The sequence below is a fragment of the Protomyctophum bolini genome, assembly GCF_963924005.1.
Source record: "Protomyctophum bolini genome assembly, chromosome: 10".
NCBI lineage: Eukaryota > Metazoa > Chordata > Actinopteri > Myctophiformes > Myctophidae > Protomyctophum > Protomyctophum bolini.
In genome coordinates, this window is record NC_137871.1 from 30,066,137 (window position 1) to 30,082,384 (window position 16,248).

Consider the following 16,248-nt stretch of genomic DNA (forward strand, 5'->3'; position numbering starts at 1 on the left):
ACTGTTGCTATATGCAAAGTCACCATCGCCGTCTCTGCCATGGCACATTAGGTAAATTATGTGGGGGTGTAAAGTTCACCGCTAACTGTCTAGCCTCTGGGGTAGAGGTGGGGATTCTCAGTAAAAGGTCTGCATTTCTATAGCACCTTATCCAAAGCACTTGCATTGGCTAAGCTTCACATTCACACACCGGCATTAAAGGAAGCAAATGAAGCAACCATGCAAGGTACCACCCTCATCTGGAGCAGTTAAGGGTTCAGGGTCTAGGACACTTTGATGCAAATCCAGGAATAGCCAGGGTTTGAACCCGGGAAGCTTACTATTCCAAGACACGGCCACTAGGGAACTTCTAATCTACACTTTGATCTGTGGGATTTCCCTTTCAACACAGCATGGTAAAAGCTTGGATGGATATAGGACGCTTCTGAAAGACTCTTGCTGAATTCAAATAATCTCAATGGTAGTGTGACTAAGTCCAAGAACAGGTCAAAGGTAGGATGCAGGCTAATTCCTGAGCAAATCCTGACTCTGACACGTGTTGAGCATTTCATGCTCTACCTTTTTAAATAACACAGGTGCAAGCCATTGGAGATCTGTGTGAATCAAAATATAAATGAATTATGCTGTTGCTGTGTAAGCACATCTACAGAGACACTCTGGACTTTCCTTTGTTGTAACAACATCTGCATTATCTGTGAGTCGTGCTCCCTTCCTGTAGCACAACAATAATTTAATGTTGTAGAGCGCCGCTTACACAAATGCTGGAAATGTAATTTGCCCCGTCTTAGTTCCCCACCCACATCCATCCATAACCCCAGCTGAAATTCAGATAAAAAGCTAGCTTCATCCATCGCTCTGCGGCAGATATTCCTTGTCGGGTGCATGCAGACCACTAGCTAGAGTATGAGCACAGTTTAGCTACAAATCTGGTCAGAGATACAACATTTTACCTCTACAATACCCTAATCCGGATCGTGAGTGCATTTCTGAATGGATGTACAGTATATAAACTCCATGGCTACAATCTGTTGCCTTTAAATCCTACATCTTGATTATGCAACACTTGTCTGTGCCATGAAATACTGGAATCATCAAGCAGCTGGGATTAAAGGTCTGGTGGTTACATCATGAGACTGAAACAGCTGAACTGCGAAATACAAGGGCAGAATGAGAAATTATAGTGAATCTGATGAGAATGATTTGATTTCAGGCGCATGAAACACAACACCAGTGGCCTGGCAGCTAGAGGGAAGGGCCACATCATGCGCTTATGGAAAAATCAATATATGCATAACACATCCCAGTACCACAATTATCTACAAACTGAGCAGAGTGCGAAACCTTATGCCCCGTCCTAAAAAAGGAAGGGAGTGCACACCATCGTTATGAGTCCATCGTATACTATGTTGACTGCAGTCCCTCATCTATACTTTGCCACCTCCTTCTTTCAGAAAATAGCAGATCTACAAGGTCATTGTGTCACATTGCTATTTTCACAGAATGTCTGCTTATTTTCGCTGAATACTTGCCTATGAATGCCCCAGAATAGGTAGGTAGGTAGGTATGTATGCATGCATGGGTTCATCAACTTCCTCTGGTTTAAGTGAACACCCCAGAATTGACTGTGTAGAAATCGACCCCCGTATACCTGCAGGGCACATGATATGGGTAAGAGTAAGAGCATCTCTTCTTCACCGGCTCAGCAACAAAAACAACACCCTCGACCAGGGCAGCTCTCAGAGAACAAAGACAGTATATATCATGGTTATTGTAAATGGAGCATGTACTGTCAGCTGGGCATAAATCACAGGTCCTGGCTGGCTGGTATAAGCTGCAGCCAGCCCAGGAGCCTTTGACGGGGCTGACTGGGAGGCAGGTTGGCATGGAGGTGGCTGTGGGAACTCGGATCTCTGTTACCAGATTTTCCCTGGCCACAGACGCTCTGCATGGTCAGCAGACTCAGCACTGCACCTCCCTTCCTTACACCCCACACGACTGGAGGGGGGGGGGCACTCCATCAGCAACGCACACAATGTCCTCCACCTTATAACATGATAATCTAATAAAGCACACACACGTGTCCCTCGTAAACACATGCATACGACAATGCACAGACAAACACGCAGTCCTCCTCACTATACATGCATACGCCTTCATTGCTGGCATGGCTCCTCATCTCAGGTCTGAGGTGACACGCCTGTACGCTAAGTTTCATGAACGCTAACTACTCCACGCACGCATGCATACACGCGCATGCACGCACGCACGCTCACTCGCTCACACACACACAATATTATTTACCAAATACCTTGATATCGATATTGATGATAATGATGTGGCAATAAGACTTATGCCATATCACGAAGCCACGATATTAAGATATGTAAAATCCCAGACGATATCTATGATCGATATAAATGTCCACACACAAACATAGAGAGACACACCAACACCATGTATGTGTTGTACTTGTAAGGACAAAATTATCTAAAACCATTGCTATAATGTATAAAGCTAAACCTATTCTAAACCAGAACTCATTATATATGCTGTATTGCTCCCTCGTACTCCCATACATCAATTACTGTGTGGAGGTATGGGGGGAACAACTACAAAACAACCATCCAGCCAATATTCCTACTTAAAAAAAAAGCCATAAGAATTGTCACCCAATCTGATTATTACGCACCAACCAACCTATTATTCATTCAATTAAACACCCTAAAACTCAAAGATATAGTAGATCTAAATACCGCAATAACAATGTATAAGGCACAAAATCACCTGCTCCCGAGCTGTATCCAGGAGCTGTTCTGGCCTAGAGAGAGCCGCTACAATCTAAGAGGCACTTCCATATTCAAACAAATAAATACTAGAACAAACATCAGAGAGAGGTGCATATCGGTCAGAGGGGTCAAGCTGTGGAATGGATTAGATGAACTAAAAAACTGTAGTACAATAAATAAATTAAAAAAATTGTATAGATCAAAAATAGTAGAAACATATAGAACATTGATATGATGTTTTGTTTTCTCGTTTTTTGTCTTTGTCCTGTTAACTGTATTGTCCTGTTTGTCTTTGTTTTTGTTTTAAGTTATGTTTGTTTGTTTTTGTTGTTTTTTTCTCCCTTCTGTTTGCTTTGTTGTATTATTTTACTTATGAAAGCCATTTATTTTCTAGAAGGGTAGGCACTATAAGCTTTGGCTTCAGCCTACACCTTTTTGGTCTGTTTCTTTTGCAAAAAAAAAAGAATGTATTGATTTGTCTAAGCTAAGGGGACATGTATGTGTTGTACTAGTATGTGTCTAAGCTAAGGGGACATGACTTGCAGAACATTACATGAGCCATAGGATAATCAAGCCAATTCTTTCCATCAGTGGAAAGCTTGCGTTTACAGCACATAACAGTACAGTGATAGCCAGTGTAATGAAAATATGTGAAATCCAATGAAAATAGAATCACTGCTTACTAGAGGGGGGGGGGGGGGCAAAAACAACACGTGTTAATTAAATCTGCTGAGCAAGTAAGAAAACAGGCTGCTGGGTACACCAACTCACACGCCTATTTGTTTGGCTTTCTGTCCGATTGTGTATTTGTTGCTTATTTCCGCAATTTAGCGCTAGTTCTTGCATAGTGCCGCCTCTCGACATGGGCTGCTGATGCCCGGCGATAAGAATGAGACGTCTGCTTGGCTGTTGTTGGAAGTGCTCCAGACTATGCTGACGGACACTGGTCTCACTGTTCTTCCATCTGTGCCCCAGCGCGTTACGGCTCACCCTGAAGCCAACACCAAAGCAATGAATCCTCACATTCAGAGAGCTAGTGCTACAGGGTGCGTGTGGTGGAGCTCAGATGATGATGAGATAAGAACGCATCATCAGTACTTTGCACAGTCTCAAACAAATTGACTCTGAATCACTTTAGAAAGACTATAGCGGCTCAAAGAAGGCAAGAGGTTGGTTCTCCTCCAGGGATCATGGCTGTAACAAGTCACAATAGTGGTACTTTTTTAATAAGGGACTCTTTTTGAAAAATGCTGAGAAATTTAGAAAATGTTGGAAAACATGCTTATAAATTGTATCTTCAGTATTTATCTTCAAAACAATGATTGTTTGGACCACACATTCAAATAATAATGGTTACATATGCCCATCATGATAGTCACACATCAAACCTTAGGGGTTTGTTTAATACAACTATAATACAAAAAGAATGTGCCAGTTCTAAGAGCGTGAAAAATAATAATAATCATGTAAATTAATATGGAATATTCTCCTGCTCATTTGCCAAAAGGCCTATGCCTATTTAACACAAGACATTTACAGTATCTTATTGATCTGGTACAGCTGGTACAGCTTTTATTATATCAGATGTCAGCATTAACGCATCCAGATGGCAGATGCATCCAAAACTCGGAGCCTTTTCGTAGAGTATATGTGGCCACACTCTGTCACGCAGGGGTTTCAAATCAGATAATGTCTCAAATTGCCCTATAATGGTTGAGTTTAGGATTACCCCACCCCTCCACCCTGATCCCTTCCTCCCTCTCTGGCTCAATCTCCATGTTAACATCTATGCCCCTGGGGAGATCATTCTGGGCTGTAATATAAACGTATTGTGCTATCAAGCCTCCAGCCGAAAGCCACTGCAAGGCCTCCCGGAGCTCTGGCGCTTGCTATCGGTCTCGCCCAGGCTGGACAACAGCTCCTTCTGTACAGGCTAAGAGGAGAGCACAGTGTCAGCATAGACTATAGAGTACAGACAGAGTGACAGGGATGACATGCATGGGCTTGGCTAATGCAGGTGCAGCAACTAGCTTGTTCGTTCAATTTCGGGCCGGTATAGCTGTCCTGTGGCCCACCTATACTCAAAACACTGTTACAGCGACATGACTGTGTGTCTGATTTCTGGGATTGTAGAGTTGAGAAAGGAAGAGGAGGACAGAGAGAGGAAGAGGGATGGGGTGGGTGGAGTCATGGGGTAGTGTTTGCAAAGAAATTGATAAGACATTAGACAACTGTATATTGATATCAACTGTATATTGATGTTTTTGAGGATTCTATTCATGAAGCAGGATTAAGTGTGCTTCATAAATAAAAACAAGCGTTGTTAAGACAAAGCTCTATAAGAGGAGTCGGGAACACATGCTGCAAATGAGGAGCAGCTGCTGATGGTGTGTGTTCTAATGGATCCATTGGGTTGTGCTAGTGGGTTGAGATAGGAGAAATGCTGAGACAACAAGAGGCCCTTTCACTCACAGAGCCCATTAAATATTAAACACTACAGTCAATAGTAAATCCCTGCTGTCCATATAGGAGCTAAGAGTAGACACAAACCACAATCTGAGACTGTCCATGAGCCTATTACTAATACAGAGCAGGGACATAATATTGGGCTCCAGTTTGAGTGTCTGAGAAAATGTGCCTGTATGAATGTATTATAGCAATTAAGAAGTATCATAAACAATAGTCTACTGAACGAAGACGCGCTACAGGCCCCGTAGTATAGCAGAGCGTGTGCGGGTCATACTGGCTAGCCTACTATTTGACAGCTATATTATGGCCAATATATTGCCATCAACGACCAGAGATGTAAGGCAAAGGCAACGGTCACTTACTCAAATGCAAAGAAGAGCGAGCAAGTGCCGACGATGAGAAACATGGTCAGATAGAAGACGCCCTTCTGCCGGGCCATCATCACTCGTCCATCGCAGCAGAAAGTGTTTTTTCCCGGGAGCTTTTCCCATTTTCGCACCTTGCGCGTTATCATCACCGCCGACATGGTGATATTCTTTCGTTGGGAGTTTGGGCCAGTAGTGTCCTTTGCTATTTGCTTTATAGCCTAACAAAATGATCAAGTGTCAGCCTTGTCCATTCCGGTGCATGGTGGGGTATTAATCAGTCCATGGCATGGATGATCTAAAATAATTATAATTCAGCCAATAAATCGATGAAGATGTGATCGCACAGCCTGGGATAGACTAACAAACACTGCGCTGAATAAGAATGTCACACAATCCAAACACACATGACAGGTTCAATAATAGCCTGAATATAAGTGTGTCTCGGCGCACGAATGTAAAGAGTCTTTATCAACGTATAGCGTCGCAGTCATAGCTTCACATTTCATCCATATTTTCAGACTGTGATTATCTTCTTAATGCACCACCTCATTCCGACATCCAGCTCCCATGCCTGTTAAAGCTGAGTAGCTGACAACCTTGATTCCTTGCTGTCCATTCAATATTGTAAATTGTTGATTGAAATTTATCCAAATGCTTGCGGCAGATGTTTTTGGCGACGAGAGAAAAATATATCCAGTCGTGGTTCCTGCATTTGAAGGCTGGACCGTGGCCAGTTGACATTCATTCATATCATCTCGATAAATCATAAATGATCAAAACAGACGCAATGTTTCATGTTCCAATAAATTACAGGGGAATACGATATACTGGAAGATGGCAAATAAGCCTAATTCTTTATGAAAATAACGAAAATAATTCCTCGATCCGACGGAACAGGCAAATCAAAATAGTCGTTGGCCGTATGATAAGGTGTATTTTGCTGTGCTTTCCCGCAGGATGCAAGCTTGCCTGGTTTAGTCAATGGTAGCAGGAAACACGCCTAGATTGAACTGTCTAATCTTAAAGGGGCAGAACAGGTAAAATAAAAAAGAACAAAGGGAAAAAAATGTAAACCACTTTCATAGAAAAAAATATTTTCTTTAAAAAATATATATATATTATTGTTTTTAAAGTGCATAACGCAGAATGTATAACGCATTTGTATTTTGTAATATAATGCACATATGATTGTTAGAACAAATTCTGATGTATTGAATTATCTGCAATTCTGCATCATTATTTTCATTCCACCAAATGCTGGGACCAAATATTCCAAAAATAGTACCACTGTATAGAAAATCATAAATTAAAGCCACATGCTTTAACATCTCAGGGTGGACCTTCAAAGATTTATAGCTAGTCATCTTTTTCAATTCGCAAAACCAAATGGGTGTTCGGACAAACCAGCACAGGGGTCTAAAATCACACCTGTGTGAAGTAAGTGGTGCAACTCCGTGTGGGGGAGAACTTCCAGAGACGCAGGAACGCACCCAGGGTGCCGGCCCGGTTCTGGCGAGCCGCCCCACGTCCGAACCGGTCGAGAAATGACAGTTACCGTGTGGGGGACCCCGGGGCGTCCCCGGAACATCCAGACCCCCAGGAACGCACCCAGGGGGCCCGGCCGCTTCCGACAAGCCGCCCTGCGTCCGAAGCGGTTGAGAAATGACAGTTAACGTGTGGGGGGTCACCTCTACTGTACTGTACTGTCACACCTGAAATCATCATTATATACAGTTAATATGTATGTGTGTGTTAGGCTGCACAACAGTGGTTTTGAAAACCAACCAAATGCTATTTTCGTGCTCGGACAGACACAGGCAGCCAGGGACAGACCCAGCCAGGTAGCCAGCCAGAGACACACAAAGCTCCGTAATTAAGTGGTTGCACCACTTAAAAACATTATATAAGGAATAAAATGTTTGCCATTGACTTCATGGCTGCCACATGACATCAGAGGTGGGGGGGAGCAGGGCACACACAAAGCCACACAATTACGTCATAGTAATTTTGCCATCGACTTGGCCTGACAAGTTTATACAGAATAGTAACGCTCAAAAATCACACCCATGTGAAGTGAGCGGTGCCTTTTATCATGATGATAATGTATGACAACCGTGCTGCTACCGTTTTCAACCAGTGGTCCGGGGACTGACCACCAGTGGTCAGGAGGATCCAGGTCGCCCCCAGCTAAATGATGGAGTTGGTATAACCAAATGAAACCTCACGGGTCCATTTGGTTTTATGTTACGCTCTCAAGAGTTAAATTATTGTTAAACATCTGCATACCTAATTTACAAGAAGTCTACACAATAAGAGAATGCAGAAGAAGCGGGTCTTTTCCTAACAGAGATGCAGAAAAGGTCAGGCTGAGTATAGCAAAGTGAGAAAAGGACAAACGTAGCGAATCAGTCTGGATTCCAGGCTAGTGTATTACTACATATACTCGTTTCAGAGTAGGGTACTCCAACAACGGGTATAGTAGGACCTACTCTGACAACAGTGTACAACTGGTATTGCATATCCAGGTGGGGCATGCATTCCCAACTTGCATCGTTCCCGACATGCATTGTCCCCGAGTACGGACACCGGTTGAATGCATACTGTTTGATTGCGACCATAGGTCGCAGTTTACTATGACTACAAATACGTTGTGTAGCTTTGCATCTTTGTATTTTTTGCAATCTGCCCATGTGAAAGCACCAATAAGACACAAAGCCACACGTTGGAGCAGTTAGCACCGTTCAAAGCAGTGTTGTTTTCGTCGACTAAATCCAAGACGAATTTCTTTCCTCGACTACCTTTTTTCACTGACGAAAACTACATGGAAACTATTAATGAAAACTAGGACAAGAGATCCAGTAGAAGTAAAAGACAAGTCATTTTACACTTGTTTGCATGCTGAAAATAGCAGATCTATAAGCTCACAACGCGTCGCAAAATCAGCCATTACGACGGCATCAAGGCCCGCCAAAACACATTTTAGTTGACTAAAATCTTATGACATTTAGTCGACTAAAACTAGACTAAGACTAACACTAATACATTATGGTGACTAAAATGTGACTATAAAAGTAAGTGAAAACTATTCAAGAGACTGACTCAAACTAAAAAAGTTTGCTGCTAAAAACAACATTGGTTCAAAGGGTTACATATAGTGCAGCACACGAAGGACTAAATTGATGATGTGTACACTACAGTAACATTACATAAATGACCCAGAGCGGATAATAGATGTCCTTTTTCACTAATGTACTGGAGGCTGTAAAGTAGTATAGATACAAGATAACACACATCACTCACCATCAGCTGCCATAAGTGATTAAGGGCTTGTCGTCAGGCATATCCTCAGCACCAAAAGTGCACTTTTATGTGGAGTGGATGGGATGGGAATGGTTGAAGTAGTTTTATCTCTGGACAACCTGAAATATAAATACATAAAATAATAAAAGCTGTGAGGAGAGCTTGATGAGTAATATTTCAAAGTACTAGAATCTTAAAATGCTGTCCTCCGAATCTAGTGGTTATCACAATGTTGGACAGTGCCCTTTGAGTATTATAATAATTGTTTTTACTCCATTAGTATATGCAAATATCTTGTGTTCTGATGTATTGCATGTATTTATCAAAGATGCAATTACCTCTTTGTACAACAGGTTTAGCATTCACAAAGGTCACCCATAAAGATTATTAGTAACATACCAGCCAGGAATGAGAATGTTATTTCTTCAATATCTAATATTTTTAATTCAGAGATCAGTGCTTTGAAGAAGGAATTGCTCCCATCATAGAAACAAAACATGTTTTAGCTATTTTTTTTATTATGCAACATGCCATTATTAAGCTTTAGCTATAATATTATAATATGTTATAACAAGTTTGTGGTGACTGGAAGAAATTTAAGCTTTTGGCTCTTTGTCTCTACCTACTGGTACGTGGTGATGCCTTCATCACTAGAGTGGCTGACTGACTGTGAGCTTGCGATATAAATAGTATAATTTAAGATTTATGTCATATTATGATATTCACATTTTTTGCACTTAAAGTTCATCTTTATTTGATATTCTTATTTGCGATCACCGACGCACTTGACTACAGTCCATCATTACTTGTCTGTTTCTATGGTATGTTTTTGTTACAATAAAGTTTTCCACTTCAAATTGTCCCGTCTTAATAATAGTCCGACAGGCAACATGTTATTACGTTACATATGTTCTTCTTCCTGATATAATTTTTTCAGGATTACTTTTGTTTTTGTCAATGTTGTATTCGTGCGTCGTTGAAATGGAACACGTCCCGTGCGTTCGTGTACCGCAATGCCATGCAGAGAAAATGAGGTAAGCCGTTTGATTAATTGATTGATTGATGGAAGTATTTATAGAACAGTTTGCAGAATTACAGTACATTTCAAGCACAACTCAATACAAAAACTGTTAACTGTGAGTGGATGACACCATAAAGCATTGCACTTGTTTACAAGAGGGTCCACCGTTTTCTAAATTAACTAAATTTGCTACTGTAATAGCAACGAAAGAATATTCAGATTCTGCCCTGATACTGACATAATATTACATGACAGATGGCCGTCCTGCATGATCATCCAAGCCCCAGCTGTGGCGGCCTACATACATTTCTATACACAGGCGCACATCCATAAAATCACTCATATTATATATGCCACTCATCGCGGCGGCATTAAATGTTCTAGCGCTCCGTTTCTACACCCATTAATTAATTACTGCGACCTGGTTGTCACTTGTTTATTTTTGTATGGGGGGGGGGGGGGGGGGGGGGGGGGGGGTAATGGCGTAGGTCCATTCGGTTGGTGTGGTGTAATTAATGATGATGACACCTGTCGATTTGTATAAATTGCTCACTTTTTTTTGCACTGATCAATCAATGGCAATGTAATGTGTGCATGTATATGGAATTTTGATTCATTGAAAATACTTCGTTTATTAACAGTTTGCAGTAAAAAGGACAGGAGTACAGTTCAAGCTCTGGCTTGTTTCGATGCGGGTCCTTCATATTCAATTAATATAGGAAAGACACGAAATGTAATATCACAGCCATTCTCGAGTCTATAGCTACGAAAGCACTTTGTTTAAGAGAGTTTTATGTGATTAATCATTAACTATATGCATTCAGACAGTCGATTGGTAAACCTTTGATAAAATAATTAAGTTTACATTTTTGTTTGTTACTATGTAATGCGTGTAGGCATGGATTACATTCAGCCATTCTAGGGCTCCAAAGCGCTGGTTTGTTTAAAACAGTTTGTGATGTCTTATGCATACAGACTATTGATTGGTAAACCTTTGTTTGATAAAATCATTTATTTAGAATTTGTGTTTATTATTATTATTTTATAGGAAAGATTTGCAGTCCCAAGGAATTCTAGATCTGAGATTCTGTCTACAGAAAAACTATGATGGCAGAGTGGCCTTGCCCATCTTACTTTCCTGTCTATCAAAACTGGATCTGCAAAGCAAGAATCAAGTGGCTTCCAATGGCATCTGTGAAATAGTTTGGAGTCAGGTAATGGAGGCTGTTGGAGAACATAGTACATTCCAGTATCATCAATGGGTGAATTGTTTTTTTGTTTTTTTAAGAATGCAGTGCATTTCACTCCATTTTGTCTCGCTTCTGAAACAGGCAATGCCCAGATCAAAGAGGGAGAGGGGAAGGACAACTGGCAAACTACTAAACGTCCTGCAAGATCTGTTGGAATCGTATGGAGAGGACTGGACAGACGATCTGAAAGGGGATATTCCTCACAGCTACCAACGTCATGGAGACTTGGTAATAATGGCAGACAACCTTTTCTCGCGGCCAGTGTGGAAGAAAATGGGTAACAGCCTTAAATTCGGTTACACTTTTTCTTTCATCAAGAGGCGTGCCAAGTAATCACAGTTACAATATATTATACTTACTGCACTAGGTCAGGAGCTGTGGCCAGCCGTTGCCGAGGGGCTGGGTGCAAAGCGCCTGGCACACATGAGCCAAATCTCCAGGGATGGGTTTCGAACGCCTATAGTGACCATGCTCTTAGGAAAACACAGCTGGGTGACACATATAGACAATGGAATAAGGTGAATAATGCAGGCCTAATCAATCAGCAGATGTCTTTTTATGTTATACCTTGTCCCGCCATGTTGCATCTATTAAAAGTCCTACTATTACTTCAGGTATGAGTTTGATGTTACCAAATCCATGTTCTCTGCGGGAAATATCACAGAGAAGATCCGGGTAGCTGCTTTTGACTGCAGGGGGGAGACCGTGGTGGATCTATATGCAGGTAGGAAAATGTACATGCAGAACCATCATCCATAAATAAATACCATATATTTTACAACCCGGAATCTGTGATTCCAACTCAATGTCTGCCAAGGACTTAATTGACTGCTTTTTTAGCAACTCCCACAGCGCCAACGACGTCTTTTACGTCTTTTTCAGACGTGTATAACGTTGGGCAAAAAAATAAAATAATAATAAATTAAAATAAAATAAAATAATGTATAGAAACTGGCGCTCAGGGACTTTTTGGCACCCCATAGTGGCGATGGTTATCTGGATTGTATTTTAAAAAGGTACCAAAACATTTCGGACAAAAGTTGAATATCGTACATTCCTAATTGAAACTAGTTTCTATGCTTTCATCCACTTATACATACTGCACACTACATACTGTATATCCCAAGAGGAATCACATATTTTACTTTAAAATCCCTTTAAATCTAATACTAACTTTGTTTTGTCTCAGGTATTGGATACTTTACTCTCCCATATTTGGTGCATGCAGGAGCTAGCCACATTCATGCTTGTGAATGGAATCTTGATGCAGTGATAGCACTGAAGAAAAACCTCGAGGGAAACAGGGTATCAAATCGCTGTACCGTTCACTATGGAGACAACCGACAAGTAAGGAGAAAACATCTCTTTTTACACTTCATAGCATTAATCATAAATAATGATGAATAATGAATAAAGACATTTCACACCTGAAGAAATCAGTTTACAGCAGGTGTGTAAAATAAAGTCCCACACACTGCTACAGCTTGTGATGAATGTCTATGACCAAAAGATTGCATTAAACTTTGAAAGTGTATCAGCTGTGCATGCAGGTTTCCTGTGTGGGACTACTTCACTCTTCCTCAAGCTGAAGAAGGCAGCTTAGTCTGTCCGAAACGTTGGTCCTTTAAAAAAGATCACACCCGTGTGAACTGAGTGGTGCAACTCCCCTCTCTCTCTCTCTCTCTCTCTCTCTGTAATTAGCAGGCAACAGTGCAACACTATCTCTCTGTTTCTGGCACAACAGCGCCACTTTTGCCCCTACTGGTACTCTAAACATAGTCACATAGGTTAGGACATAGTCAGTCACATAGGTTAGGACGGACATTGCTGTTCCTTGGAGTGGTTGCAACACTCAAAAATTGTATTGGCACTGGCAGCTACAAGTGTGCACGTGCGGCTACTCATCATTGACTTAAAATGACTACAACCTCCCTCACTTAATCAAATCATTGCCTATTTTATACTATGATTCTATGCTGGTGTCGCATGAACATGTTGGATCGTTGTGTTGTGATCTTGTAGATCTGACATTTGAAAAAATGTTTTCCTATAATGACATGCAGCCCAATAGGGATGCCTGGTTGACAGTATGTAGTTACAGGAATGCTCCACTGTGTTTGTGACGTTTTGAATACCTGATTAGTAAACAGAATGTTTTGGAACATGGCTCTTTGTTGTCTGGTCCTACAATAACCAGAATCCACTGTGAAATCTTGGTTCTCACAGACATTGCAGAGAGTGGAAAGTGGCTGTAGGTTTGATGTCTGCATGATTGTGCCACCCACGCAGACAACCTTTCCACTTCCTGCTTCAATAATACAGTGAACATTAACAGACTTAGTTAGCACCATGCAGTGATCATTCATTCTACCAATAAAGACATGGACATACATTAGAAGAACTGTGTGGAGTATTCCTTTGTAGAGACTCAGTTGACTGGGGAGGGAATGCATCTAAAAAATACTGAAGAAAAAAATATATATGCGCGCGCGCACACACACACACACACACACACACACACACACACACACACACACACACACACACACACACACACACACACACACACACACACACACACACACACACACACACTAGGGCTGCAACTAACGATTATTTTCTTAATCGATTCATCTGCCGATTATTTAAACGATTAATCGATTAATCGGATCATGACACTTATTTAGCCTATCACCAAAAATATATTTTAGACATGTTCTAACTCAGTGGTTCCCAAAGTGGGGTCCGGCCGTCCGGGGATCCCTGGGGCTGGGGGTACTTGAGGGAGTTCCAGGGGGGACCCCAACTAAATGATAGTTTGAAACCAAATGGACTCTTATGGGTCTGTAACTCAGAGAGTGTACAAATGGAACTGGTCCATTTGGTTCCATTTGTATACACTCTCAGAGTTAAATTAACATTGATTTTACAATATAAATTGACTAATGCATGTCAATCTGGGGGTACTTGAAATTAAAACGGGTTGATAATCACTGCTAGCGACGTAAAAACCTTATGGGTGGTCCCTGGCGTATATTTTCAAATGGGGGTCCGCGGGCTAATTAGTGTCAATTTGGGGGTCCTTGACATGACAAAGTTTGGGAACCACTGTTCAACAAAATATAATTCATTCAAATTTTAATTTGATTAGCTGCTGATTAGGCTGCTATTCAAATAAAAGACAAACTAAATTTTAATTAATTAAAGCTCATGGTGTCTTTAGGCTTATTCTGACTGCATACATTTGATTAAAGAATAGCTACACATGTGTCAGTCTAGAAGGAACAGTACTCTTCTGAACTCAAATAGGTCATTTAAAAATAAATATTCAAGCCATATGTTTTGTTCTTGATACTATAATCGTTATGTGTCATATTTTGCTTTGCAGTCGCTACTGTGCAACTATCATCAGATTGTAAGGGAAGAGAAATGGCTCATTCTTCTTTAGTTTAGTTAACACTTAACACTGGAAAGCTATGGTTAAGTGGGAAATCACCTATGATGAATTGCAAAAAACTCGTGATTAGTTGCCAATTCGATTAATCGATTACTAAATTACAACTAATTGAATAATCAATTTGATTATGATTAATCACACACACACACACACACACACACACACACACACACAATAGGGATGTGCCAAGTTGAAAGTGGTTACATTTCTGTCTCGGGCAAACTACAGTATATATTACTAAAATGTCTTGGGGCAACTCAAAACCATAATAACAACCGATCTGATTGACGTTTCTCAGCTCCAGCTATGTGATGTTGCAGACAGAGTAAACCTTGGACTAATACCAAGCTCTGAGGAGGGCTGGCCTGTTGCCTGTCGACTGCTGAAGAGGAAGACTGGGGGTGTTTTACACATTCACCAGAATGTTACCACACCAGTACACAGCCCAGCAGTCATTGCAGCTACCAGTGAACCAACCCAAACAGCTTCTGTGAAGAAGACCCACAGAGAGGTTTGGCAAGTCTGGGCTGATGACACATCGAATCGCATTGCCTCTCTATTCAAAGACATCACTTGCGGACGGTGGACAACAAGTATCCAGCATTTAGAGCATGTTAAGTCTTATGCACCTCATATTCACCATGTGGTGCTGGACCTGGAGTGCAGGCCACTCTATGATGAACTGACACTATCAATGACGAGTAATACATTCCAATAATGGTTTTAAGTTCCATGTTGTTGCTGTCAGACAAAAGCTGTGTATAACCCCCGTTTTATACTTTGCAGTACACAAAAGTAACAAAAATGGTTGATCTACAAAGTCACTCACAACTCATTGTGAACTTTTAGACTGAATGTTGGAAATGGCAACTTACACTCATGTGTGCTCAACTAATCTCTGAAGACAGATTCAGAGCTCTGCAGCTGAATCTGTCGGCAACTCCTGTTACAACGTTGTTGTGTTAGGAATGAAAACATAGGAGCACCACCGGAATAGGAGGGCCGAGGGAGAGTGAACGGGCCGACATCCGGTCTCTACGTGGGGAATTTGGCGATGACCCCAGAGGCAAATTCAAAGGCAAACAAAAGGTTTTTGGCCAATGGGTTGGTGCTCAACATACTGTCTCACCTTCAAAATACCACTCTATGTTCTATATACAATTTAAGGCATTTAGCAGACGCTCTAAGTCCAGAGCAATTTACAGTAAGAAAGAGCACATGGTAATCAGTGTAATAGTCATAGTCATCAAGGATCATAAGTAAGTGTCGTATATAAGTAAGCTAAGAACCTAACATTCGTCAGTAGACAGTAGAATATCTTTACAATGAAAAGTATACACTTCTCTATAGAATGCTATGTGACATAGCATTCTATAGAGAAGTGTATACTTGTCTACATAATTTTAGCCTTTGCATACGCTTGCAAGGTCGCTGAGGCTAGGGCAGGTGCTACAGCAAGTAGCACTTGCCCTAGCCGCAAATTGCGGCTACACTTGCCCTAGGGGAGACATTATTCCATCATATCTACTGACATCAGCACTGAGCACCCCCCCCAGCCCCCCTTAGTTACAGTACCTTACTGTAACCTAGCAATGGC

The 16,248-nt window shown here is 41.3% G+C and overlaps 2 protein-coding genes across 2 annotated transcripts in view; one reads left to right on the top strand and one right to left on the bottom strand.

Annotated features, from left to right (window-relative positions):
- Window positions 1–6,570, bottom strand: part of zdhhc9 (zDHHC palmitoyltransferase 9) — a 28,106-nt gene extending 21,536 nt beyond the window's left edge. Inside the window, exon 1 of the mRNA XM_080774570.1 lies at window positions 5,618–6,570. Within this exon, the coding sequence (XP_080630696.1) occupies window positions 5,618–5,781 (164 nt within the window). The 5' untranslated portion in view covers window positions 5,782–6,570. The remainder of the gene's footprint in view (window positions 1–5,617) is intronic.
- A 3,254-nt stretch (window positions 6,571–9,824) lies between these two features.
- trmt12 (tRNA methyltransferase 12 homolog) lies at window positions 9,825–15,694 on the top strand. The gene is made up of 7 exons (XM_080774553.1): window positions 9,825–9,957; window positions 10,993–11,158; window positions 11,276–11,471; window positions 11,562–11,712; window positions 11,809–11,918; window positions 12,384–12,541; window positions 14,950–15,694. The coding sequence occupies exons 1-7, from the start codon at window positions 9,881–9,883 to the stop codon at window positions 15,367–15,369; spliced, it is 1,278 nt and encodes a 425-aa protein (XP_080630679.1). The 5' UTR covers window positions 9,825–9,880; the 3' UTR covers window positions 15,370–15,694.
- Window positions 15,695–16,248: the final 554 nt, after the last annotated feature.